We start from the raw sequence: 27,587 nt of genomic DNA, 5'->3' as shown, positions 1-27,587 counted from the left end.
TTAATTGCTAACTCCTGTAACAGCTTCTAACAATTTGCAGCAATACACCTACAGACACATCCATTAAACTCTCAGTGTTCATAAATCTTCCATGCTGTCTTTAAGCACAGCCTTTACCAAATCAAATATAGACTATTCCTTAAGCGTGACATCAGCTTAAAATATCGAACAAATGCTTTGCCTGGTCTAATTAAGAATAAACATGGGATGCTACTGGCATTCCCACTTTTCTTGAAGTTGTTAAAACTTAACAGATAACAGCCTTACTCTTGCACCTACTTTTATTTCCCTAGCCAGCCTACTAACCCTCATCCTCTTTCTTTGATCAGCAATTACTGTGCCAGATGCCACAGTGGGGTAGGGTTCTTTCCAAAAGCAGCATCTGGTTGTTTGGCAGATTTCCCAGTTCCTTCTGGCAGGTTTGGCATTTTCAGAGGGCCTGTCATACACTGCTGCTGTGATCTGACAGAGTTTTCCTAAGAAGCTATCTCATTCCTCTCTCCCCCTTCACTCCCTCTGCCTTGATAAATGTTACAAGTAACTATAGGTCCAAGTTCTCCTAAGAGTTCTCTAATTAGATACTTTACTCTCCCAAAAGAACACCTCATCGTAGATGTTGAATAATTAGCTTGAAGCTTACATTTTGTTAAAAGGGGCCCAGATTGAAGTTACTTATAGCCCTGCTTTTTAAACAATAATAATTATAATAATACATAAATCAGGCTCAGCCTTTCACTTCTGGAGAGGAGAAAGAGATAAAATAGTGAAACGCTACTCAGTACTTGATAAAACAGAAAATAGTATGGACTGAGCTGGCTCTTTTCCTTTCAGAGAGATAAGTATAGAGGCAAATTAATTGGAAAAACTACTTGCCATGTATGCAGAGTCTCAGAGACTATACAGGTATGTGTGTATTTAAAATTGGAGTCGCTAACTTGTGGTCCTCCAAATAATGCAGGAGTATAATCCCCAGAATGCTGGCTAGGACTGATGTAAACTGGAATCGGGGAATATCTGGAGAGGTAGAGTTTACTCACCCTATTTTAACGCATGATTAAATGGTACTCAAGTTCCGGAGAAGATTCACCTACTATGAGTGATATACTCTATCAGCTCTACTACATATTCAGAGCTCCCATGAGTAAGTGGTGTCCCATTAATAAAGAGAAAAATTTATGGGCAATTTTGATGACATGTGAACAAAACTTCCACTAACATTCAAGTAAACGTTGCAGTCCATAATTAATCAGATCTCTGTTTGCATAGTAAACCCCAATAGAACCTTGTGTTAAGGTAACCACGTCACTTTGCACTTTAGAAGATCTGTCAAATATTAATTGCCTTGCCTGGGGCCAATTGCCACTTGATTCCCTTTCCCAGAACTCTCTCCGTGTGTGTTCACCCATTTCAACACCCATTGTACCTGGTTTTCTCTGAGGAAGAGTTTAAATATCAAAGGACCTTCTGTTGTAGGGCTGGGGATCCTTTGGCCCTCCAGATGTTGCTGAACTACAACTCCCATCAGCCCCAGCAAGCATGGCCAATGGCCAAGGATGGTGAGAGCTGTAGGTTCAGCAACATTTGGGGGTTCTGTTGGCTCAGTTCTGAGCAATAAGTACTTGTCACTAACAATTCCATATGGCTGCTATCAAAGGGAGAAGCAAGACATTGAGGTCCCTTCCACTGTCCTAGCTGGGTGGGACCAATGGCCATTTGGCCCCTCCCTCCCACAACTACCACAAGGATGGGGGGTCTTGGTCAGCCTGTGAACTTCATGGAAAACTTTCAGGGACCACATGGCTATAGAGGGCAGCACCAGTACCAAATGTTGACACAGTAAAAGTGTGCAGAGTCAGAGCCCACTCTCTCTACCTCACACACACACCTCACTTGTTGGCTCCTTTCCTGTTTTTTTAAAAAGCTTCTATTGGTGCCAACAGAAGCTTTTCTGGGATTTTCCCTAATGTCAGGGATTTGGGGAAGGGGGGGGAGAAGTGTCATACTACATGGGTAGGGAGGTACAGGTAAGAAAGGACGAGTTAAACTTCCTCTCCCCAGCTTTACACCCCTGAAAACTACCACCACAGCAATGAGGCTTTAGGAAATACCTCAGATTAGCATCAATGACATGTTTTAAAAGCTTAATTACTGCACAGGGCCAGGGAAACCATAGGCCACTTCTGGTCCAAGGGCTATAGGTTCATTGCCCCCTGATCTACAGCTATTCTGTCTGATCATTCTATGTAATGGCAGGGACCCATTTCGTATAATACTCATGAATATACAAAATTATTAATAAATTATTATTATTATTATTATTAAAAATGAAAATGCACATTTGGCTTCAGTTTGCACTTCAAGTTATCAGGTTTGAAAAGGGAACTCAAGCTTTTAGCAGTAGAAGAAATGCACAAGTTCACTTTTCAGATGTGACAAGCATGGTTCAAAAAGCAGGCACATCTGCTTTATCGTGGTGCATTTGCTTTTTGCTATTTGTGCAATAATACACCCTGCATCTGCAGCCTGCCAGGAATTTAAGGTCACTCTCACACTTGAGATCCAAACATACAGTCAATTTAATTATAAAACAGTGTTTGGGGGATAACCTTTGAGATTTCATACATGCAATCTGTAACAGCAGCTCATCTTGGAGGAGACAGCATCTTTTCAAAACAACTGAGGGCAACAGCTAAATAATACTTTTAGAAATGAGGAGGGAAGAATAAGATTTTTTTTTTCATTTTGCTGCTTTAATATGGCCTTTTCACATTGAAAGCACAACTTTGTCAAACAGTACTAGTCAACTTGGCATTATCACAAACTAGTATTGTCAAGCATGGAAAAGAGAAAATGTATCATTGGCTCCTGAGTGGTAAAAGCTACATAATAGCTATACAGTAATAGATAAGGGACAAAACATGAAAGCTTATTATAATATCTATACTATGTTTACTCTATAATTATCTTAAACAACTATACTTTAAATGTCAAGGGGGCATTGCAACCACACACTTCACATACAGAGCTATCGCCTTGCTCCTATTGTAACAGTTTCATTTACAAACCTCAGTAATGAACCCAATCGCAGAAATTGCTGGAGGGTGGAGGGAATGTAACAAGCTCATGTAAAGTTAAACATTTGTATTGTTGTTCCCAAGGTGGGGCATCATTTGGCTTCACTGCAATGCCCTAAAGAGAAAGTTTTAGACTACAATTCCATGCTCACTTACTTGGGAGTTAATGTCTTGGAACTCAGTGGGACATATGAGTAAACATCCATAGGATGAGGTTATTAACAGAGTTCTCTCTCTCCTTAGTAGTGGCAGTGAGCATCTACAGAGCGCCTCATCCATCATGTTCCTAAGCTGGATTTTAAACATTTGCCATATGCTTCCAATTTAGTTTAATTGCACTAACCTTCAGGTATGTTAAAACATGGGAAAAGGAAGACACTGCATTATGTTAACATTTAATTTTTAAAGTACATTTGAAACTAAATGTTTGAGAAAGTGAATGTTACTTTGCTAAAACTTCTTAGTCCTATAGAAGGTCCCCTTTCCTTCCATTCAGCATATTCTCCTTCTGTACTTAATAATTATGTCTTCCACTGTCATCAAGTACAGGATCAGAAAGTTCAAGGATATGCCTCCTAAGTCAACTCAATAGGCCCTTATGTGCTTCACTAAGATATTTATTTGTTTAAACTACTCATAGGCTAAATTTAAGGGTTACGCCCAGCCAAGGGAGCTTCCAGCAAAATATATGAAAGCCAAAATATTAACACTACAATAATCTACAATAATAAAACCACAATTATCACCAACAGAACAAGCCATGAAACTTAAAAACAAAACATCCAGCAAAATACCAAACACCAGTAAATAATTACAGCAAAAAAACAATTAAATTTGATTCTTGATCTCTAACTTAAAGCACTTCAGCAACAGTTAGCACACGTGCAGATCTTCATGCCTACCCCCTCCAATTTACTCTAGAGCAGCGGTTCTCAACCTGTGGGTCCCCAGATGTTGGACTACAACTCCCATCATCCCTGAGCTCTGGCCTTGCTAGCTAGGGGTGATGGGAGTTGTAGTTCAACAACATCTGGGGACCCACAGGTTGAGAAAGGCTGCTCTAGAGGGTCCCCAAGCCTCTTGAAATTATTTGGCAGAGAGGCAGTGTGGGATGCAGGAGGGAGGACAGCACAGGGGAAATTCCATTGTGCAAGCAGGACCCCATAAGCAGAAGCCTCTTTTAAGCCAGTTGCTCCTGGAAGCCTGTGATGAACACCTTCCTCAGGTATGTAGGTTGTCCAGACCTAAAGATTTCCTTCTAGTGAGTACACAGTGCACAGAGAGGAAGTCTCAATGTCCTGCTGAGAGATGCATTAACTTTACAACAATTCATCCAATGATCTTTCCATTTTTCAAAAGAAAGAATTTCGCTGCCAAGGAAAGTGAAAGGTAGACTGTCGAAGTGCATCCTAAGGAACAAATGATACCAATTTTCTGAGCCTGGCCATCTCTACAAACTACTTGTGAAATGGAAAGAATACTTTAAAATCACAGAACTGAGAAAGAAAAAAAGAACCTGCCACTAAGGCTATGACTATCATTCTTGAGCCCTGTATGACCTCAGCCAAACAGGGTCATCTAAGCCAAAGCTTTTTCTCCTTGAAAATTCAGGTCAAACAAAGTACATTTCTGATAGAATAATAACTATTCTATTAAACTTCTTGCATATTAGCATTGTCACAATGAAAACTGAAGAGGCTAGTACTTCTACAGTATCTCAGACTCTCCCTAGCAAGAAATACTGCCTAACTAAAATGGATAAAATAAAGGAAATTCAGCTATGCAGCCACCCTCCACATATTTAAAACAGCACAACTTAAGTAACTATACAGTGTCACTTCAAAAACCAGTGGTACAAATTATACTGAGGCCCCTGAGGTGGCCCAAAATTCATCCAGTTTCCACTTTAAGACATTCTAATTGGGAAGAAATGGGAAGAAACTGGGATAATCTCAAAAGAAGTGGCAAATATCTTTGTACCTAAAACCACAAATTAAGTGTATATTAGAAATGCAGTAGTGGCAGGCAGGGCGGCTTTCCTGATGACTGCCAGTAACAGAGAGGAGAGTGGCAAGGTTGCAGCAGCAGTGTGTGGCATTGGGAAACCAAGTCAGCTTGTCAGGAAAACCTGTCATATTCACAAGTGAAATTTCAGAGTTCAGCACCCAGAATAGTGTAAGAACTTTCATTACTAATATGATTTTTTAAAATGCAGATTAGTGAAGGTGCATTAATTAAATGATAACTAAGACAGACATTGAGAAATAGAATATAACTCAACTCCTTAAGTCAAATGCAGATTTCTGCTTGTGACCCTGCACAAGATGACACATTTTTATACATACCTTTTAGAACTCTCCCATTGTAGAAATTTGTTGCATACGTGCACATGGATCACATATGCAAAATGTGGAAAGCAAGCTTGTACAGCAGCTAATATTAAATAAGCACATGTGATGATGGCAATATGGCTTATGAAACAAGGACCTGGCCACTGCCTTTCAACACATACTAATATAACTCACCCTTAAAAAGTAACTGTTCCTTTAGTGTTGCAGAACAGTTTTGAATATTTATTAGAAGCAGAAAAGGCATAAAAATGACTTGTTCATTTATTCACTTGGATTTTTTCATACAGCACTATCAGTGATTCAGTGCAGACATAGCTATGGTATGGATATCAGAAACATCCTGTGGAGTTTCCTACCTCATTAACTTCCATTTAACAATGTAATATATATATATATATATATATCCACACTGGCACTTACTAGGGCACCAAGATTCCTCAAACCCATGACTTAAAGTGGATTTGAAACCACAGTAGGCGACTATGTTCTTTTCGGTACCTGTAAACACTTTTTTAAAATTCCATAAGCCCATTTAGAGTTATTTAGTTATGTATACTTGTTTTTAATTTAGTTTAAAAATAATAAAAATTGGTATTGGTATTTTTTAAAATGCTGATTTTAATCTTTGAATTATTGACGGTTATTTTAATTTATTTTATGTACAACACACACACACACACACGGTTTATGCATTTTTATAAACAATGAAATAAATGGTTTGGGGCAACTTGGATGGCCTTAAACACAGTACAGTGGTACCTCAGGGTACATACGCTTCAGGTTACATACTCTTCAGGTTACAGACTCCGCTAACCCAGAAATAGTACCTCAGGTTAAGAACTTTGCTTCAGGTTGAGAACAGAAATCGTGCTCTGGCGGCGTGGCGGCAGCAGGAGGCCCCATTAGCTAAAGTGGTGCTTCAGGTTAAGAACAGTTTCAGGTTTAGTACAGACCTCCGGAATGAATTAAGTACTTAACCCAAGGTACCACTGTATCAAGGAAAGAGTGAGCCAGCAACATATTCCCAAACTCCACTCATGTGTCTAGTGTCAATGATACAATGTGTACAAAACAGCATGACTCCTTTGGCTTTAATAAAATAAAGCTGATTCAGGATTGATGATGTGTCAAGGCAAATGATCCTGAAAACCAAGAGGGAAAAATTATAACTCTGTTTCCAGTGTCGTACTGAAAACTAAGAGAACTCTTTCAATCTGTCAGGGCCCTGTTATATTTAGAATTTAAATGAGAGTCATCAGCATCAATATTTTACAACTTAATCAGCACCGTCTTACAACCTCCTGGAATCAGCCACATAATCATTCTAATCATCAATACTCACTGGATCTTGACAGCTGAGAACCTCCAGGATGCTGTTGAGTAATTCAACACAATACTTCTTCTCTTGGTTTTGTGCCTCTTCCCTTGGATCCAGTAATTCCTTTAGTTCTTTGGTAATGACAGGAAGCAGGATATCTCTACATTCTGAAAGTAATAATTTGCTACTTAAGATCATCACAGAAATTTTCATGTTTTTCTTCCCAGAAAGCATACAATGCAGCTCCCCCTCCCACAACTATGCTTAATTCCAGTCACTTCCCATGTAGAGCCTTCTGGCTTCTATCCCCTTTCATCTTACCAATGTAAACATGAAGAAAGCAATTAGGATCTACAGAATGAATGTCGAAGTAACTAAAGGCAGTTCAGCAAAGAGTAATACCACATTCTACACTTCATGAAGATCTGGGCTGGTGAATGAATCAATCATTCTGAATAGAATACATGTGTATGCTTTGTGGGTAGTAAATGTCTTCCTGCAATGCCAATTTCCTATTATTATTATTATTATTATTATTATTATTATTATTATTATTAAACTTTTCTTGTCGCATTAATAAAAGAGAAAGTGAAAAGCTGACCAAGAGCTAGAAAGGCAGCAAAATATACATTGAAAATGTGAAGCTTGCATACGTTTGACAGCAAATCAGAGCAAATAAATCCAAATGGCATGGAAAACTATGCAGAAGACCAATTTGCCAACAACAACCCAAACACATTATCTATGAAGCTGAGCTAAGTTCTGCCCACAACATTTACATTCAAGATTGTTCCTAGAACATCCTTGGAAAAGCAAGAGTGCCTCTTACTCATGAATTGTGCATGTGCACACTACTTCAGATATTTGGGGGAAAGGAGAGAAACAATGTAACAGACACTCAGCATCTAAGCCAGAGATACAACTGTTCATGAAACATAAACATGCATCATCAAAACTCAAGAATGGCCATCTGTAACCCTTCTCTTCCTACCAAAATTTCACACCCAACATCCCCCAAATGCCACCTTCAGCACCAGAAAGAAAACACTCATTTTCCCCAGCAACTTATTTTATGGTGAAGAAAAAAATATGACATATGAAGAATATAAAATGGTGTGAAAAGCTGGATGATGGTGGTGAAAGAAAAGAGAAGTCTTTCCTCCAAACCCTTTTCACTGCTTAATAAAATTCCCAAATTTTTTTTAGTATTCATGCCTTGCTTCTCACAGTAGCAAATCCCCCAATTAAAAGTGGTTTTATGTTAGAATATTAACTGGCCAATTCTGACACAATCCCTAGTTATACCTGACATAGTATTGTTTAGTAGGGTTTGTGCATCTGAATCTAACAAGTCCCAAGGTGGTGAGATGCCTCAGAAGTATTGGGGTTGATTGTCACAGGTGAAAGGGGATCTTTATGAGGCATCACAAGTCAAAGGAAGGACTCCTGAAGCATTGACAATAATGCAGACAAACATTGGCTGAAAGGGGAGAAAATTATTTTACCCGCATTTTCCAATCCCAGTGCTTTGGTGAAGGAAGCAGCTTTTCAAGAACAAAACTTATGCCTCTGAGATCAAGGAAGGTGCGAAGGTGAGGAGTGGAAACGGGTCAAGATCTCCATTGCAACTGGCAGATCAAGTTTGTATCAGAGGAAATGATTTTTTTCTTGGAAAGTGAATCATTTGGTTCTTTCCACCCCGAAGTCAACTTTAAAGGTACCTGGCACAATTCCACTGAACCTATTTGTTTGTGATTTAACAGGTTTCTTACCCAGTGGCACCTCTTTTATGTTTGCAATTTTCAGAGCAATTGTCCACAAAACACTAAAGGAGATTAAGTGATTCCCACCCAAAACTGCTCTTGTATCACAGCAGCTTTGCTTCAGACATTTTGAAGGATTTATGGCTCTCCCATCAGATGTCAAAGAGATAAACAACTACCTGACATTCAGAAGACATCTGAAGGTAGCCCTGTTCAGGGAAGTTTTTAATATTTAACGCTGTATTGTTTTTAACACCTGATTGGGAGCCGCCCAGAGTGGCTGGGGAAACTCAGCCAGATGGGCGGGGTATAAACAATAAATTTATTATTATTATTATTATTATTATTATTATTATGGCCAGGAATTAGATTTTATTGGTTTGTAGCACAAAATCCCCTATACGTGTTTGTTTATAAATTGGGAAACCTTTATCCAGCCTGAGATTACATTCACTTCTGCCAGAATGAATAAAGTGAGAGTCATTTCTTGAAAATTCTCAATAGGGAAGGAAGAGGAATGGAGCAGATCCTAAAACTAATGGCTGCCTTTGCAGGAATACCTGCAATTACACTTCTGAAATTTGAGAGAACTTATGCACTCAGAAGGAGTAACAATGCGTTCACATTAATCGAATTTTGCCCCAAATCACCAAGAACTTTGTATGGGAGATACCATATTTTAGAGGTATACAGAAGGCTTTACTCATTTTGGAAGGATTGTGATGCCTGCAAATTTCATCCATTTCTATAAAAAGCAGGGCATTATAGTTGTGTCTACAGTGATTGGGGCAGAAGAATTAGACTGCCTATGTCTGACCAAATCAGGTTGTTATGAAGCACCAAACTGAAGTCCAAAGTGAATCTTGTGGTTGATGCACACCTATTTACACAAAACTATGCTCTTTCCCTATGAAAATATTTATTTACTCTCTTGCTTACTGTTTGAAATTGCTTTGTACTATTAGCTGTAATAACATCCAGTTTTCCCCAGCATACATTACTGAAGGAGGGAGAAGTCAGACTGAATGTCTGCAATACCCTTGCAGCCCCTCAAAATCTGTTTTTGGGGGCTGAGGGCTACTTCCAAAATGGAATATTGGGGCAGCGGCGCATGGAGGTGCAACAGAAGGGGATTTGGCAGAATTTGGGAGGGGGGGATCTTGCCATTTATTTGGATCAAATGTGGAAGAGCTGATAAAGTTTGGGTAATGGTAATCCCTGGCCCAGATGGAGTGGTGGCTGTTTTTAAGCTTCTTAAAAGCAATCCTTTCTATTCGTTGTAAATCCCAGCCACTGTCATTAATAATTGAGGTATACTTAGCAAGCACAATTTAGTACATAACCTGAAGCCTTACTTTTTGCGCAAATTTTAATTTTAAATATACTTTAGCTTGACATCCCTAGTGTATAGCTTCAGCTTGTTTGGGTGAATTGATATATCTATGGAATATATATATATATATATATATATATATATATATATTAAAAATACATCTTTTCAGAATTTATTATGAAGTTACACTCTTGTGGCTGCAAAATATACGAAAATAACATTTACAGTGCTTAGTCAGAACATCTCTGGGGAAGAATATATTTATGGTAGGGGTAAGGTGCATTTGTTCTGTGACCGAATAAATAGAAGTTTTTTGGCAGCTGCCCAAGTCCTCAGCTCTTATCTTTTAAAGCTTGTAAATCTTTATTCAAGGGTGGTAAGATAAGATGAATTGGGTGCAATTACACAAACAGGGTATTAAAAGCTTGCATTATTATTGAACTTAAAAACCTGAGCGAAGGCAAGGACTGAAACAGGAGGTACAAATTAATGCATACAGGGTATTTATAATACCTACACTCCAAGATGATGGGCAACTGCATAGACAATAGAATGAGTCAGGAAGACCTGACAATTAGGTCCTCTTGAGATGTACCCACAGCTGGGAGCTGTTTTTCCATGCATGGATCCCACGTTGCTTCATTCACATGCTCTGAATGAGGCAACCATTTAGGCGGGGCATCAAATAGGTCTTTCCCATGGTAGATACTGTCCTGAAACCATGAGCGCATTCTGATACTTCTACAAGTGGTACCTCTGGTTAAGAACTTCATTCATTATGGAGGTCCGTTCTTAACTTGAAACTGTTCTTAACCTGAGGTACCACTTTAGCTAATGGAGCCTCCCGCTGCCATCACAGGATTTCTGTTCTCATCCTGAGGTAAAGTTCTTAACCCGAGGTACTACTTCTGGGTTAGAGGAGTCTGTAACCTGAAGCGTTTGTAACCTGAAGTGTTTGTACCCCGAGGTACCACTGTATTACATTTGACTCCAATCAATTCTACCAAGACAGCATTTTTTTCTCACTCTTTCTGAGTGGAAAACAATAGCAGGAACCGTAATAGTTAAACTGGGTTTTTTTCTCTCCTAACACATTCTGTACACAAATAGTTTCAAGCATCCATTTTCATACTAACATTAAAAGTTTCCTTTAACAGTAAATCAAAGCAGTACCCACACATCTAATAGAAAAAAATAATTTGTACTTGTCACTGTTTTTAATATATAATAATAACTTTGACTGTTCTGCCTAAGAGAAAATTGGGCTATGTGGTAAATGTCATAAAGTAGGAGAAAATATGCTAACTATGCAAGATGGGTTGCCTGTTATTTATGCAGCACTGTAGACCCAATTAATACACATTTTCCATTAATAATGTTCATGAATTAACTAATAGCCAACTTACCATGTTAATCTTTATTATTAAAATAATGTAATCATGATCGTTCTAGCCTTTAATTTAGCTATGCAGGCATTTTATTAGAGATAATGGAAATTTATATAGCTATTTATATTCATTCCACTTCAGATTTCTTTAACAATAGCAGACATAATTGAATCTTAATTAATCCTCTCCCCTACACACACACACACACACACACACACACACACACACGTGATAACCAGTATTGTTTTCACCTATACTGGTGGTTAACTGTTTTGAATACTGTATATTATTGCTTGCATAATAAGATATGCAAAAATTCTCATCTATGCTATATATTGTACAGCCTCAATATGAGTTATTTAGGTTTTTCCCCCTTTCAGATTTAAGTTAGGAAGCATGCTTCTATGAAGAGCAGTCACAGTACACAAAGGACCTCCCAAAGTAAACCAACCGCAAGTAATTGCTGTGCCCCTAAAACTGCTGGTGGCAAGGATAAAAATAGGTATACAAGGAGAATTTGCTGGATGCCAAGATCCAGGTTTGGGGCAGGTACTTTTTGGTGGGAGAACCCCAGCAGAGATTTAAGATCAGAAAATATGCAGCAAAGTGTAGAAAAATAGGCTGTTAGACCTTAAAAATATGCCATTGTGGGTTCCAAAATAGTCCCTTCCTTCTCTAGCATAGAAAAAGACCACATGTTTAGTAAGTAAAAATGGTTTACTACTTACAAGCTCTCCAAAGGCAGATCCATGTGCTTTTCCATAAAGCATTTAGAAAAAGATGTACGGACAGTAAAACACGGCTAAGTTACAGTGGTGAAAGTTCCTAAAATTTTGGTGTAGGAACTCAAGTGTGGATTGCGACAGCCATGCGGCCTGAGCTTGGAGTAGCCAGCTGAGACCCCTTTGCATGCTGAGTTTTTCAGGTAGACTGGCGGCAGAGCTGTTAAGGAGGGGGAGGTTTGACAGACACTCGCAAGGTGAGATGAGCCTGGCAGGACAGCTTTATGGTCTTAACCACTTCATGCATTAATTAGAGTTAAGCATGTTGGTTATATGAGGCTGGTTATCTGACAAACTCCTCACCAGTTGAAACAGTAGGAAGCCCATAATATATTTTCCCCAGAATTGAACTGCCAGGGATAGATTGAAAGCAAGCTTTTAAGTTTGCATGATGCCACTGCCATCCCCATCACTACAGCCACCTGAAGCACTTCGAAATGAAATTTAAAACTTGGAGAGATCAACTCAAAAATCTCCCTCATATCATCTGTTTTGACCCTAAGAAGCAGCGGCAACTACTACTTAGTTGCATTTTGAGCTGGGAACATTTTTCTAGGCCAAAACAAAATTATGCAGCCCAAGAGGTTTCTCTATGGAGTAATTTTGATAAGCAAACAGCATCTAAGGCTATTGCGGCGTATACATCCCCAGTTGCCATGTGCCGCTAATGAAGAATTCATTGTGATTTCCTATTTTTAAAAGTATAAATATTTGTACAATTCTGTAAAATTAATTTTAAGATGAAGAAATTTATAGACTTGCCTATTATAAGGGGTACCGTTTTCACAACAAATCTTTTGTACATTTGTATTCTTGCTGTACCTCAAGTGGCAGATTTTAAAACAGAAAAGCTTGAAGCTTCCTCCACAGTACAAAAATGTTTACTGGCAGAGGTTTTGTTAGTTCTTGTAGTTTATGATTGACTTAATTGTCACATCTGTAAACATTAGTTATGGAAAATACCAATAAGTAACACGTTTTAGCATAATTATTCACTGAGCAATTGAACTCGTTTGAAATTATTATCTTTAAACACACCAAAAATACTTGCCCTTAACTGCATATTTTACATTCTGATTTAAAAACTGATGTACTTGGATTAAACACACAGGAGCCCTAGGCTAGATGTTATACAACCAAATGATTCAGCTCTTTCCTTACATCATATTTTCCTATAATACAAAAACTGGAGACCAAACTAATCATGAAGGCAGCAAATGCATGTATTGAAATTGGACTGCCACCGAATCACTGTAAAGTACTATAATATAAAACAGAGTAGAGGTGGGTGGGAAGAGAGGGTTGAATCCTTACCCTTGCTCATGTTTGCCAATGCCCAATGAAAAGTTCCCTTACTGTTTCTTTCTTGGTGAGTAACCCTCACCTGGATAACAACAGAAGATCTTCCACTGATGATCTTGAACACTGACCCCAGGCTCCCTTACTTGGTTTGCAGGGAGTTGGATAATTTGAATATCTGAAGCTCTCATTTTCACTTAAATATATTTATATCCAGAACTTTAACCTATAATTGGCTAAGCCAAAGGAGGACTTTGGGTACTGATCTGGTTGACATTCTATTTGAAAGTTGCATATCAGTATCAGTATCAGTAATGTGATTCCTCTGTTGAGCATTGCTATGCTGCTATTTAGTACAACTCAACATGTTAAGAATATATGTTGAATATATGTTCAACCCCCACACCTATTTTCAAGGTAGAAGAAATTGCAGAACAATGTGCTGAGATAAAGTGAGATAACTTCCCGTGGTCAGGATACAAATGTAATAGACAGGCTACAAGAAAATGTTCCAACATGGGAATTATTTCATATTAGTCCTTGGGCAGAAAAATCCACCTAAGAACGTAAGAATCCTGCTGGACCGAGCAAGTCGCACATCTAGTCCAGCATCCTGTTCTCACAGTGGGAAGCCTGAATCTGAGTGGGACAGTACATTCCCCACTTGTGATTCCCAGCATTTGATATTCAGCGACACAGTGCCTACAACAGCAGAGGTAGTTTTACAGCAGAGGCCAAGTTGCTAAAATTTATTGTCTCCAGGAGTCCGGTATCAGCTTGCTATCTTCAGCTTCAGCTTTTCTACTTGAAATATTATCACTAAAAAACTCACCTATTCATAAGAAGTTCGGTAAACATTCAAATCGCAAGAATATTTGCCGCTTTGATATAAGATTTCCATGCCCCTGCTTAGTACAGCAGATTTCAGCCATAGAAAATGCAATTTCACGAGCTTCCCTTTGTATGTGTGAGTAGTGCTGACTAATAAAACTCTCGCAATTGCATTTGCATAGATTTTTAAATGGAAGCTATGATTTCATGACTCTCATTTTGACAATATATGTGACATCATAGGTCCATTTTTAAAAAAATGTTATCTTTAATCACTGGTGTATGAGGTAAATTTTATTTTATTGTTTTTAAAAGGAAGTGTTTTAAAGGTATTAAAAGAAAAATGGAGGGGCTTATCAAAGAAAAAGACTGTTTCTATAAGAGTTAAACTACACTGTGATGTTAAATGCTTTGAATTTAATTCACAGGTTTTATAAAACTGAGGTGGCATCATTGGAGGAGGTGATAATGATCAGGATTGTTGTAAAGCAGAGAAAGTGAAGCTGACTCTTTCATTTGCAGATGTAGTCCTGAGGAAAATCCCTTTTTTGCAGCCAGAATTTGAATTGATAGGAAATTCCCCATTTGTGCCAATGGGGGATTTTCTCCCAATGTGATTACCAGCTTCAGAGGAGAGATTTACCTCACCTACTCTCAGCACTTAGGCGCAACATAACTAGATCCTGGAGGGACCTGTCAGGAGTGAACATGGACCTCTGGTACCAAACTGTATGGGAAACAGCTACTAGAAAAGCTAGAAAAGCTAACCAACAAACTGAAAGTAGAATGGTATCTCAGGCCAAATGTAACTGATCTGTAGAAAAGACTATGAACTGAAAACAGAAACACTATATATATCAAACAACAACCCGTGAGTAATACGGAAATTGGACTTAAAAGGGAAATTTTTCTTTTTTTGGATTTGGCACGATCGGGGAAGACGCAAAGAGGAAGTCCGTCTCCCCGCATTGTAAACAACTTAGAGCAAGGACTAGATAGCTAAGGTTGAGAGAACATCCTTTTCTTTTTTGGATAAAAGTTATTAATTTCACGATTAGAAAGTAAAGCAACTTTGCTGGAGGATGAGAGTTGATTTGGAGAGTTAAAGTGCAACCCCCCGGGAACCGGGAGTGATCCGCGAGAGAGCCTGGTGAAGAGATACAGAAGATTTTGACAGCTGTCAAAGTAGCTGTCAAAGTTGGGGAATAAAAAGAGAACTTTGTTTCTGTGACTTTGCTGGTTAGATTTGTTACAATTTGGATATAAATTGTTGAAAATAAGGAAGAACAAGTTATTTTGACTTTTGGGTTGAAACTGGAAGGATACTAAGTAACCATAATCCCTCTAGAGGGGGTTTTGGGATACTACAAGAATGGCTGCAAGTGGAAAAATACTCATTGAGCTGAACAGGACTTTTTATCTCCTGGGAAAGCTTCAAGAACAAAGCAATATTTTGACTACGAGGGCTACTACACTGAAAGAAACAGTAAACAAATTTACTGAAACTGGAAGGGACTTGACTCAAGTTTTTGTTCCTGAACAAAAAGTCCTTGTAGCGGAACCAAAAGTGTTTGCAGTTGAGCAGGAAAAGAAACCTGAGAAATTTGTGAAAGGGGAACAAGGGATACATGATGATTTGAAAGGGAATGAAGGAGGAGTTACAACGCCACAGAAGATTAAGGAAGGCCAGATGCCTGTTAGGAAGGACATAAAGACCAATATGGAGGCTTATTGGCCGAAGTATTGGGAAATAATAGAAAAAATTGGAGACAATTGGAAGCTGCAGAGCCAAGACAAATTAAAAAATAAGGTGCGAGACTGGTTACACTATGCTCAAATTCAAGAGGTTTTTAAAATGGATAAAAAAGTTGGGTTCCAAGTGGAAAAATCGAATTTGGAGACAGAACTGTTAGAACCAAAAACTAAGATATTATCAAGAATGTATAACTTGCTGCTTAAATGGAATACACAGGATGAGACAGTTAAATCTGCCATGATAAAATGGGCACAGGATGTTGGACATAACATTATGTTTGAAGACTGGGAAAGGTTATGGAACATCGGAATAAAATTCACGGCATGTACTGCCCTGAAAGAAAATATTATGAAAATGATATACCGATGGTACATGACCCCAGTCAAGCTAGCTAAGATATATCACCTGTCTGATAATAAATGTTGGAAATGTAAGGAGGCAGAAGGTACATTTTTTCATCTCTGGTGGACCTGCCCAAAAGTGAAGGCTTTCTGGGAAATGATTTATAATGAATTGAAAAAGGTATTTAGGTATACCTTCCCTAAGAAACCAGAGGCCTTCCTGCTGGGCATGGTGGACCAGAAAGTGTTAAAGAAAGACAGAACGTTGTTTATGTATGCTACTACAGCAGCAAGAATTCTCATTGCTAAGAACTGGAAGATACAAGATTTACCCACGCTGGAAGAATGGCAGACGCAGTTGATGGACTACATGGAATTAGCTGAAATGACCGGCAGAATCCGAGATTTGGATGAAGAATCGGTTGAGGTGGACTGGAAAAAATTTAAAGACTATTTGCAAAAATATTATAAGTTGTATGAATCCTAAGATAGTGCATGTTATTGGAAATGTTATGCTTTAGCAAATATGATTAACTAAATGGCAAAATAAGTGATAAAAGAGAAAAGAAGACAAAGTGAACCAACCATATTATGTTTATTTTAAAGGTATCAAATTTGAGATATAATTTATTGAATAACGGTTACATAATAATTGAAAGTGGTAACAAGGTTTGAAATAAGGTAACAAATTGCTGACATGGTTAGTACAAAGAATGCAGATCTGGAAGGTGTGGGGAAGTACAATGTTTTCTTTTGTAAAAAAAAATCAAAAAATTGTTTCTTGTATGTAATTTATTCTGTATGGATTGGAAGGTATAAAACTACGAAAAGAAACGCAATAAAAAATATTATAAAAAAAAAGGAAGGACATAAAGAAAAACAAGAATTGGGTGATGAAAATTTGGTTTGATCTGGACAATGTAGATTGGAGAGATCTCCTGATGTGGAGATCTGAAGACCCATGGATTACAAATTTGATTAAGACGGAAGTTGGAGCTTTTGGGACATTCAGACGCAAAAGGATTAAGAAACAAGATTTGAGCTCCACTTTTAAATATAGAGGCCTAGATGGAAGAAAAATGGACATCTTCGAGACAGAGCTTCTCCGAGATTTGGTGTTTGATATAAAGGACTATCAAAAAAACCGGCAAAGAGGAACTGTGAGAAAATTAAGAGCCTCGGATGTGAGGTCTCCAGGCTGATAGCAGATAGACTGATGGACATTGGGGATCAAAACCGGGAAAGGGGGGCTGGAGTTTGGGAATCCAAAGGGCGTATAATTATATTTTGAATTTTTCTTCTTTTTTTTATTTTGTTTTACTATGAGTACAAAAAGGGGAATTCGTGGAAGGGAATTGGGATCGACCTTAGAAAAAGATTCTAGTGTACAAAGACTGTGGACTATAAGGTGAAAATGGCTATACAAAAGGAGCTAAATTGAATAATGAATTAAAAACAATAAGGTCAAAAATTGGGGATAAGAACTTGTTGAACTAAATAAGTGGAGATGGAATACAAGAAGGGGAGGTGTGGGGAAGTCTTGGAAAGATGTCATTGAAAATAAGGTTCAAATGGTAAATGTTTTCTTTTTCTTTTTCTTTTTTCTTTTCCTTTTATCTGTATTTTTTGAAAATTGCAATAAACATGATATTAAAAAAAAAAGAAATACTATATATATCTTGGTTATCCATGAAAATCTTTCAATATTTTTTTTTTTTAAATGCAGAGGTAGAAGGGGTTAATTTCTACCTTCCTGCTTGCTGTGATCCGGATAATTATCAGCCCTCACCCTCAGTCGATGCTATTTATATTCTAAATGCCAAGACAGCAAATCTAGTGTGGCCCTAAGTGAAAGTAGTACAGAAGGCAATCTATATAGTTTTATCAATGGAAGTGTTGCTTAGCCTTACCGAAGCTTTAAAATGCGGTGAGATTTAAATGAAGAAAGCAGAATGGAAGGGAAAGGCGAAATGTGAGGAAAAGGCTACACATCCTTCACCCTAAGCTGTTGCTCTTATCAAAACTCACATTTATCCAGACCTGTGTTAGATGCAGGCTGATTATTCTACAACACATCAGTGAAGGCCTAGCATTTTATAGAAATAAAACGTAATTGCTGGATGCAGTTGGAATCTTTGGTTTATTCTTCTTTTGCACCTACCAGGTCACCTTCCTTTTGAGCCATTTTTGAGGCAATGTGTGCTGGTTCTGGTATTGCTTGGTCTCATGACTTGAATTATAAATGTTAAAATTAACAACACTTGCTTATTTTTTAATAGTTCCCCAACTACAATTTTAGGATGCGGAAATGATGAGCTTCATAAAATATTTGGCATATGGGAAAGCCCCGTGGTCTTCTAAAACGAGGTTCACTTGGCAAATCTCTCAAGGAGTTGCACAGTCATTTGGAACAAACTATCCATTAAGATAAAGAAGGCTATCCCGCAGAATTTGGGATCTGACTTCCAAAAGATCAAAATACATTAATTTTAGTTATTTTATTCTGCAGTTCTTCAGTGTAAAGCATTATTATCCAAATGAAAAAACTCCCAATGCTCTTAGTGACTGAAATTCCTAAAAGACTTCACTGTGGGCACCTGTGCTTTGCAATTGTGTTGCTTTTTAGCCATGAACACCAAATACAGGGGAGAGAAAAAGGCACATGTCCTCATCTTAATCATAGTTAGACAAAATCAAAATTAATCTCAAACTACAATGTTATTCTCACCTAACATTTCTGTGAAGTAATTAGCATTCTCTTACATACAAAGGCAGCAAAATATTGTTTTAACCTATTTATTTCGACTTCTGTGGATGTGTTGTTTGAAGTGGGAAACAGAGTCTGACAATCTGAAGGGAGTATGTTCATTTATTTACTCTCATTAAATTTTGTAAGAGCTCTTGAGCCCATTGTGAAAGCCTCTAGGCACAATTAAAAATGGATTGCCTTTCTTACCAACAATGGAGAAAGGGACCTGACAGTTTTGCAAATAACTTCTCAACCAGAGTTAGAAACACTCGGAATAACACTTCTCTATTGCTACTAGACAAGGGATTTCCTTTTGGCAAGGACTTCTGCCTTCCAGATATCAAAGATTCAGGGGGAAAGCTATCAAGATTTTCTTCCTCTAAAATTTATTTAAAGAGAGAGCTCTCAAGGGAGAGCTAGAAAATTGCAGGTCACTTGGTTTAACTGTCCTGTGTTATTTCAAAGAATCATAATTGTTGGAAGGGACAATGAGGGTCATCTAGTCCAGCCTCCTGCAAAAAATGAAATATTTTGCCCCGCGCTGGGACTTAGACCCACAACCCTGCTGACTGAGCTATTCCAGCAGGATGTGGAAAACACAATTAAAGCTAGATTTGTTATGCATGTAGAAGAATAAGCCTTTGTGAGAAAGCATAAACATAGCTTCTGCAAAGGGAATTCTGCCTCACCCTGAAGAAAAATCACCCTATGTGGATTGGGGTTAGATTGGTTAACATCATATACTTGGACCTCCAAAAAGCTTTTGCCAAAGTTTCTCACCAACAGTTGCCAAATAAATTTGGGGTAATAGAATGGATCCATATAGATGAGTACTGACCAACTGGCAACCTCAAATAAGCTATTAGAGAAGTTAAGTCTCCAAGGAAAGTCAAAAGAGTTTTCACAGAGTCCATTTGTGAAGAGCTGAAGGTCTGTGGAATGTTTATAGAGTCTTCTAGGCACTCTGCATATCATGGCTGCTGCCAGCCTGAGCCAGGAAAAGAGGTGCACAGGCACAGCGGCCCCACGCACCAGCATGTCTCTTTCCCCAGCTCAGGCTAGCAGTGGCTCAGGCTGTCCACTTTATCTCTCTTCAAGATAGGGCAATCCAAATTACAATACGAAGAAAAATCTCATGAAAGGAAAAGCTAGTAAATTGGTTTCTTTGCTTTTCCAGAAAACAAATAACTTGCACATTTTCAAGGTGGTGCTGCTTTTACCACTAGCATGCTGTGTTTATTGAATGGTCTGCTTCATAGTAAGGAGCTCCCTAGTTAGAGGAGGCATGTAACCATACTATTTTATACTCCCTTTTGAAGTAACATTTATTGATTCCAGCGAATGTAAAGTCTCTTGCAGCATTAGAACAAACAGTCTTGTGGCACCTTAAAGACCCACAAACTGATTGTGGCGTAAGCTTTCGCGGAATGGCACAGTGGGCTTTGGTGCACAAAAGCTTAAGTCACAAAAACTTGAAGATGCCATAAGGCACTTGAAACTCATTTAAGCAGATGCACCATGTATTATCTTTTATTCTGATACAAAGTGTTTCAGAACATAATCATCTTAGAAAATAAGGAAGGTTGCACACAGATTCCCGAAGAGTCACAGCTCCTGGGGGGAAATACCAAGGATGATTTGCCAGCCCTAAAGGATAGGTTTAGTGTTGATGCTGGAAGTACAATCTGAAATGATCTGAGAAGAAAAAGTGACTAAGCCTCCTGCAGTAGTATCAGTGCTGGAAGCAGTGGAACAATGTTGTGCTGGAGCTATGACGTTGGAGGAGGAGATGGAATTCATGGAAAGAGGACTCTGTGCACAACTTGGAATCATCTCAGAAGAAAAAGTGGCCGTGCCTCCTGCAATACTATTGTTTGGGCTGTGAATTAATGTCTACATAATTTGTAATCAATTATGGATATTGTCTTATTATATAAACACAGCAAAGAAACTCGCGAGGAATAAAGAATAAGGACCAAATGTCTTTTTAAATCAGGAGGTAAAGTTGTGGTGTTAGACTAGAGAAAGATTAAAGGTTGATTCTTACTTATGAACTTCATGGATGGGAAGGAAAAGGAATGAAACTGAGATGCCTGGATTTAACATCAGCTAGCAGAGGGAAGAATAACTGGACATTACTCTGGACTGAACACTGGATTATTATAAGGAACTTTTGCAGGCACAACTGACAAACAGATAGTTGGAAGTCACTTTTACTTATCTCTTTCTCTTTTCTGTTATTATCTCTGTGTCTGCTTGCTTTTCTCTTTGTTCTCTTTCTTATTTCTTGTTTTGTTTCTTTTTTTATTGTATGTTGAAAAGTTTTATTAAAACTTTATTTTAAAAAAAATAAAGAAAGGCAGTTTAATCTGTAAGTGAGGTGGTGAAAATGAATGGACAACAGCTGAATTATACTGGTGGTGGGTACGTTTTGCTGAGGTGTGTTTTGCACCAGCACAAATTATTAGGCATTGTTGCTCCTATATCTTATAATGCATGCTTTATCCTGCAAAGTATCCTTAAGACACTGTTACGATAATTAACTTATAAGCATCAGCAGAACTGAGGAAGCAGGAGATGATAAAGTGTTTTTGAGGCATACTCTGCAGCATTTTTTGCAAACACCCAAGAGGCACAGAAACATCTGGAATTCAAAAAATCTCTCAAACACCTAATGCAAACTGTTAGCCACCAAATAATTGATGTGTGCCATAGCATATCACTAGCATTTCTCAAATGCTTTCAAGGATACAACAATTAAAGAATCAGTAAGCCCTTTGTTTTTAAATAGCAGAGCATATTGAAATGGCTCAGTGAACAATTCAGTCATTAAGTTTGTGATGGATATGCAGCCTGTCTGCAGATGTCATGCAACGTCTGGATATCCCCTGGTAGAAGGGAAGAAATCAGTGGTCTTGTTACATCTTGTTACATGTGGTACCACTGATGTGGTGGAATGCAGTCATGCAGTCCTGGAAGCAAAATGAAGGTTGCTAGGTAGGAGGTTGAAAACCAAGACCTTCAATGTAGCTTTCTCTGAAATGCTACCTGATGAAAAGGCAGAGCCAGCTAGACAAGCACAGTTTGGGAGTCTTAATGGGCAGATGAGACAGTTGTATCAGAAGGAGAAGTTTGAATATGTTTAGGGCAACATTATGGAACAAGCCAGGCCTGTACGAAAGGGATGGGCTCCACTTGAACCAGAATGGAGCCAGATTGTTGGTGCTTAAACTCAAAAAGGCAGAGCAGCTTTTAACCTGATCTTGAGGTAGAGTCTACAGGAGCTCAGAAGCATCTCAGTTCATGGTAAATCATACGTAAGGGATGAGGGTGAACATGTCCAAACAAAAGTGCAGAGGGGCCAAAGCAGTGCAGAAGAAAGAGCATGTGCCTAAGATATTTGGAGAGAGACCTAAACCAACATGGGATAGCAGGGTTGTTGTTTTTATAATCATTATTCCCAAGTCATTCTGAATTTACCTTGTTTTTTAAAGAGATTGCTGCATACTATATTCTTCATGGAGCGCACTTTATGATTCTGTAGAGATTTTGGTGGAATGCAAGTATAAAATTCATATAAGAGCTGGCTGCAAAAGATAGAAAAATGAAATGATTAGATTAGATTAATATGGTATATTTAAAAAAAGAATCTGATGAAACATATGGAGGTATTCCAAACAGTTAAATGCGCTAGTGTTTGCCATAGATATTTTAACTGTCACAACAGAGCAATTGTTATTTTCCTGCTTATTCTATATCTGGTAATGAGAAACCTATGCTTTTTAGACACATTGCTTATGTCAACTTAGGCTGTTTCTGAAATCAGATATGACTTCAGTTCCAGAATAAGAGTTTGCAGCAGCAATGCATCAAGTGTGAATTTACTTAACTAACTAACCCAATACCAGCATAGTCCTGCCAAAGGTATAGTGTCAGCTAGATGACACTGAATTCTGAATGTTAGCTCACCTAAGTAACCTGACATCAAACACTGTTTCTACATCTTGGAGAACAGAAGGAATATACTTCAAGGCAGCCACCTGAAAGAAAGAAATATAAAATACTTGATCATTTTGTTGCATGTTTCATAAACACCTGTAAACTAAAGGCCATCATACCCAGGAAAACCCACGTTTTATCGCTAAATGAGAACAAATGGCAATCCTTGGAAAACCTAATCACTGCTTGCTCTGATTCAGCTGGAAAACACTGGTATTCCCGAGAAGAGTGCCAGGACCACCACCCCACCCCCCAAAAAATCATTGCTCAAACATGCAGTTTTAAAGCAAGAACCTGTGCCTAGAAATGCAGCACAAAGGGAAGTCTGGATGAGTATCATCACAACTTAAGGATACATGAGGATAGCTTAATAATAAATGGGACCCTGAGCTCCTGGTAAGAAGCATTTAGATTGATGGAAAAAAACCAAATGGAAATAAAATAATAAACTTGTTTTCTCCTGACTCTCCACTACAAAAGAATTACCGTACACACATTACACAACCATACACTCCCAGAGAACCAACCTGAAGTAAACCAACTGCATTTGCTTTCGCTCAGTAATACCTAGGCTTATATTTTAGACTGGAAAGGGCATTATGGTAAGTTAGGCTTCTGGACACATTACCCATGCACATGGATGCTGCATATTTATGAGATGAGATACACACACACTATTCCCACCACAGTATTAATATTTTAGCTGATTCCATCACAACAAATTTGTGAATGTGAAAGATACATGATAATAATGGCAGATACATTCCGGTTTGTTAATAAGAAAGCAAGTCCCTGCGCTATCCTTACTCTCAGGGGAGCAGTAGACACATTGAGGCTCAAAAAGATGGCCCCAAAGAAATGGCAATAAAAGCTCAGTTCAATTTTTATTCAGGTCTTTATTAAACAAAACTTCAAACAGAGAAGCATGTGCAAAGTGCTGCTTGTTGTTTCCACGTGCTACCACACACAAACACACACATAAATGGTACGTCACATGTCCTAAAGAACACCACACTTCTATGTTTCTCAAGGGCAAACCCATTAAGTATGGCACACTCTGGCAAAGACAATGTTGCTGTTTACAATGTCTGGTACAAAGCTTGCCATCCAGGTTCACCATACTCCAACAAACAGAGATAACAAAAGTGTCACTTTTAATTATTTCACAGTTATTTCAATTGTCTTTTAAAAGCAACGTGCCAACTTATTCCATTCCTTTTGGGTAACAGTCACCACAAAATGCTACTTGCAACATAAAGCTTTGCATGTACTGTACTATTGTGTACTGTTTTTGAGGGGGGAGGGTAAAAGGGAACAGAATTATTCATTTTATTACATATTTTATCTCATCCTTCTTTCAAGTAACTTAGGGCTGTGTGCGTAGTGTATCCCAACCACCACTTTGTCTTTGTGACAATTCTAGGTTTGAACAGGCAGTAATTCTGGGGGCAGACTGGAGCGAAGCCTGCTCCACTCTTCTCTGCTCCCAAGTCCCACCCCCATGGACTGGCCTGATTGGCCAGAACTCAAAATTGAGATGGGTGGGAAACCCTACCCTCTTCATGGCCAGCATAGGGATTTTCCAACTTCCGGCCACCCTGTCCAGCATTGTTTCTGGGGGGTCAGGAACAGTCGCAACAGGCTGCAACTGCCGCCCACCACAGGACTGGGTAAGCAGCCATTCTGGGAATAATCAAAGCACACTGGCAGTGGATAGCACTGTGCCTGCTAACCCCACCAACAATCGCAATACATGGATTGACTCTTCTGCACATAGCCTGTTTATGTACAACTTGCACAAACATAAGCTCTGTCCACAGATTCTGTACTGTGAAAAAAATACCGAATAAAGTCCACACAGATTAGACACATTCCCAGGGCTGGATTAACCATGAAGCAAAATAAGCAAGTGCTTAGGGCATCAAGGGAACAGGAGCACCACAGAAATTTTCCATTGCCAGATTTTTAACATTAATGGTCACAAATTGCTCCACTGAGTGTTCATTTTCTCACTTGAAGTATGTTAAAAATCCCAACAGAACAATTATGCAACAAGGCAGGCTGGTTACCTTATCTCTACTAAGTATAGAAGTAGATGTGTTGCGTAAGATTAGTTTTGAGGATGTGATCAAAGACTTTGCAATTAGAAAAAGTAGGAGAATTTTTTTAAAAGTATAAATAAAGTGGAAGGATACAAAAATAAACATTATTTTCCATCTTACTATCGGTTCTGCAAAATAAAAAAATATTTTATGGTTTATTAGTGTGTGAGTGTAGCACCAAAATCTTTTAAGTGCTTATGACGTCTACAAGTGTTAATGTGGCCCTACATGTTCCTTCCTCCATGTGGTAATTATCCTCAGAACTCTCTTTCACACTAGGTTCATGTGACATAGGTTAGGCTGTGAGAAATTCAGCCAAGGATACCCAGGGAATCTTATGAATGAGAAGGAATTTGAATTTGGCTGACCAGCACTCTAGCCATTACGCTGTACTGGTTCTACTAAAAGGCCAAAACATTTCTATCTATCTAGTTATTTATTTATTCTATTCTATAAAATTTATATACTGCTTGATTGTAAAAACAAACCTGAAACTGGTTTACCAAAATAATAAAATATATCAGTAAAAGAATAAAAGTATCAGTAAAAACAGCTATTTAAAATATCTCAAAAACAAATCAGCAATAAACTAAAAACAAATCAAAATCAAAATTCCACATATCTGAGTAGGCTTGTCTAAACAAACATGTTTTTGGCAGTCACCAAAAAGTACAGTGAAGGAGCCTGCCTGATATCAAGAAGCAATGAGTTCCAAAGTGTAGGTGCTGCCACATTAAAATATAGATTTCTTATTATAGCAAAGTAAATCTAAACAGCCAGAAAATGCCCACAAAAAAGTGACATATCTGAAGTTAACAGACATGTACATGGACATTTTCATCATGTGCTTGCTTAAAAGGAACGAAATGTTCACAGATATTCACTGGGGTTATTTAAACAAAAACAATTTTTTTTAATCATTTGTCTCTAGAGGCGAATAGCCCCTTCAATTGCAAGCAGGGAGGCTTAAGAAACTTAAAAAGCAGGCCACCTAAATATGACTGTTCCTTCAGTAAAATCCCTTCCCACTCTCCTCAAACAAAAATTAATTTGAAAGGCATTTCTTGTAGCCTTACTTGATTCTCCAAGACTGATTGTTTTTAAAGTGCCTATTTGTAAGGCAGTTTCTTCAGAGCAAGATAATACAGAAACTTGGAGGTGGGGAAGAATAGTAAGAGGGGGTTATTTTTAAAAAAATCATTACATTGTCTGGTTTCTATAAGAAAAGTATTCCAAGCAAAGGTGAGGGGGAGACTTCTCCACCCAAATTCAAGTGATACAACTAAAAATATTCCTGCAGTTTCGCTCAGGATCGTAAGCTTAGTTTTATGATCAAAGTGCTCAGCTGCTCTCATTTATACTCAGTCCATGTACACACTGCTGTGGCATTTCCATTTTAGTGCCTATCTTTTCCAACATACTTGGCACCTTATCTTTCCCTGCTGCTGAAGTCTGACTTAAAACATGGCATTTCCTTTCCTTGTGGTTTCAACTTCTCTCATGTTGTTACTGAAATATTCATTTGCTGACCATAATTTATGATATTTGGACATGTTTAGGGCACTTCTGCCTCCTGGACAGCTACGTGTTTAAAATCATCTCTGTGTGAGCAATCAGTCATTGCCCCTAGACTACAAAGCCCTTTGGAGGTCTTTAAGCAGAGGCTTGACAACCATATGTCAGGAGTGCTCTGATGGTGTTTCCTGCTTGGCAGGGGGTTGGACTCAATGGCCCTTGTGGTCTCTTCCAACTCTATGATTCTATGATTCTATGAAATCAGGTACTTGAGGAAAACATATTTGCTTTGCTTAACAACCACACCACAAAGCAAAACCAAACAAACAAACAAAAACTTTTATTCTTCTGAGCAGAGGATTAAGAGGATAATTATATATATATATATGTATGACACATTTTCATATGCTGACCTTCAACTATCAACAACAATAGTCCTTAGTTTCCTGGCTCATATTTTTAAAAAAACAACAACAGTAAAATGCCATGCTTAAATTACTTTTAGCAGCCTCAATTCCACAGAATGTAAGCCTCTTCATCCATATTTGGTCTCACTTTCCCAGTTTATCACTACCTATTCCAACCTGCAGATCTTTAGCATTGAAACTAAATAGAGGGATTCAAAGTGCAATTGATTATTTTTTGCTCTAATACTCAGCTGTGCTACTTCGCAGGAAGATTGATCGTCCAGCCCTTAGTAGTGGGATTACATTAGCTATAAGATTTCACAGTGCTATCACAAATCTAAATAACACCCCAGCCTCAGAATAATAAATAAATTTGAATATATCTCCAAGAAAGGCTTCTGCAAATACCAAAATAGAATTTAGATCTTGTGCTAGCCTACTTGGCACCTCGATATTGATTAGTGCTATTCACCAATGCACAGGATTCAGATCAGCTGGGACACAAGACTCTTCATCTCAGGGTTATGGGTTCGAGCCCCCCCCTTTGGGCAAAAGATTCCTGCATTGCAGGGGGTTGGA

The 27,587-nt window shown here is 38.3% G+C and overlaps 1 protein-coding gene across 2 annotated transcripts in view; it reads right to left on the bottom strand.

The window, feature by feature from the left end:
- The window catches only part of DOCK2 (dedicator of cytokinesis 2), a 255,289-nt gene that overhangs the window by 169,248 nt on the left and 58,454 nt on the right, over positions 1 to 27,587 (bottom strand). For both annotated transcript variants that reach the window (XM_028717491.2, XM_028717489.2), the window contains exons 24-26: positions 22,955 to 23,025; positions 22,466 to 22,572; positions 6,768 to 6,910 (exon numbers count right to left, since the gene is read on the bottom strand). In XM_028717491.2, coding sequence (XP_028573324.2) covers positions 6,768 to 6,910; positions 22,466 to 22,572; positions 22,955 to 23,025 — 321 coding nt within the window. The remainder of the gene's footprint in view (positions 1 to 6,767; positions 6,911 to 22,465; positions 22,573 to 22,954; positions 23,026 to 27,587) is intronic.

This window comes from Podarcis muralis, chromosome 2 (genome assembly GCF_964188315.1).
Source record: "Podarcis muralis chromosome 2, rPodMur119.hap1.1, whole genome shotgun sequence".
NCBI lineage: Eukaryota > Metazoa > Chordata > Lepidosauria > Squamata > Lacertidae > Podarcis > Podarcis muralis.
This window is presented reverse-complemented; position numbering and strand designations above follow the sequence as displayed.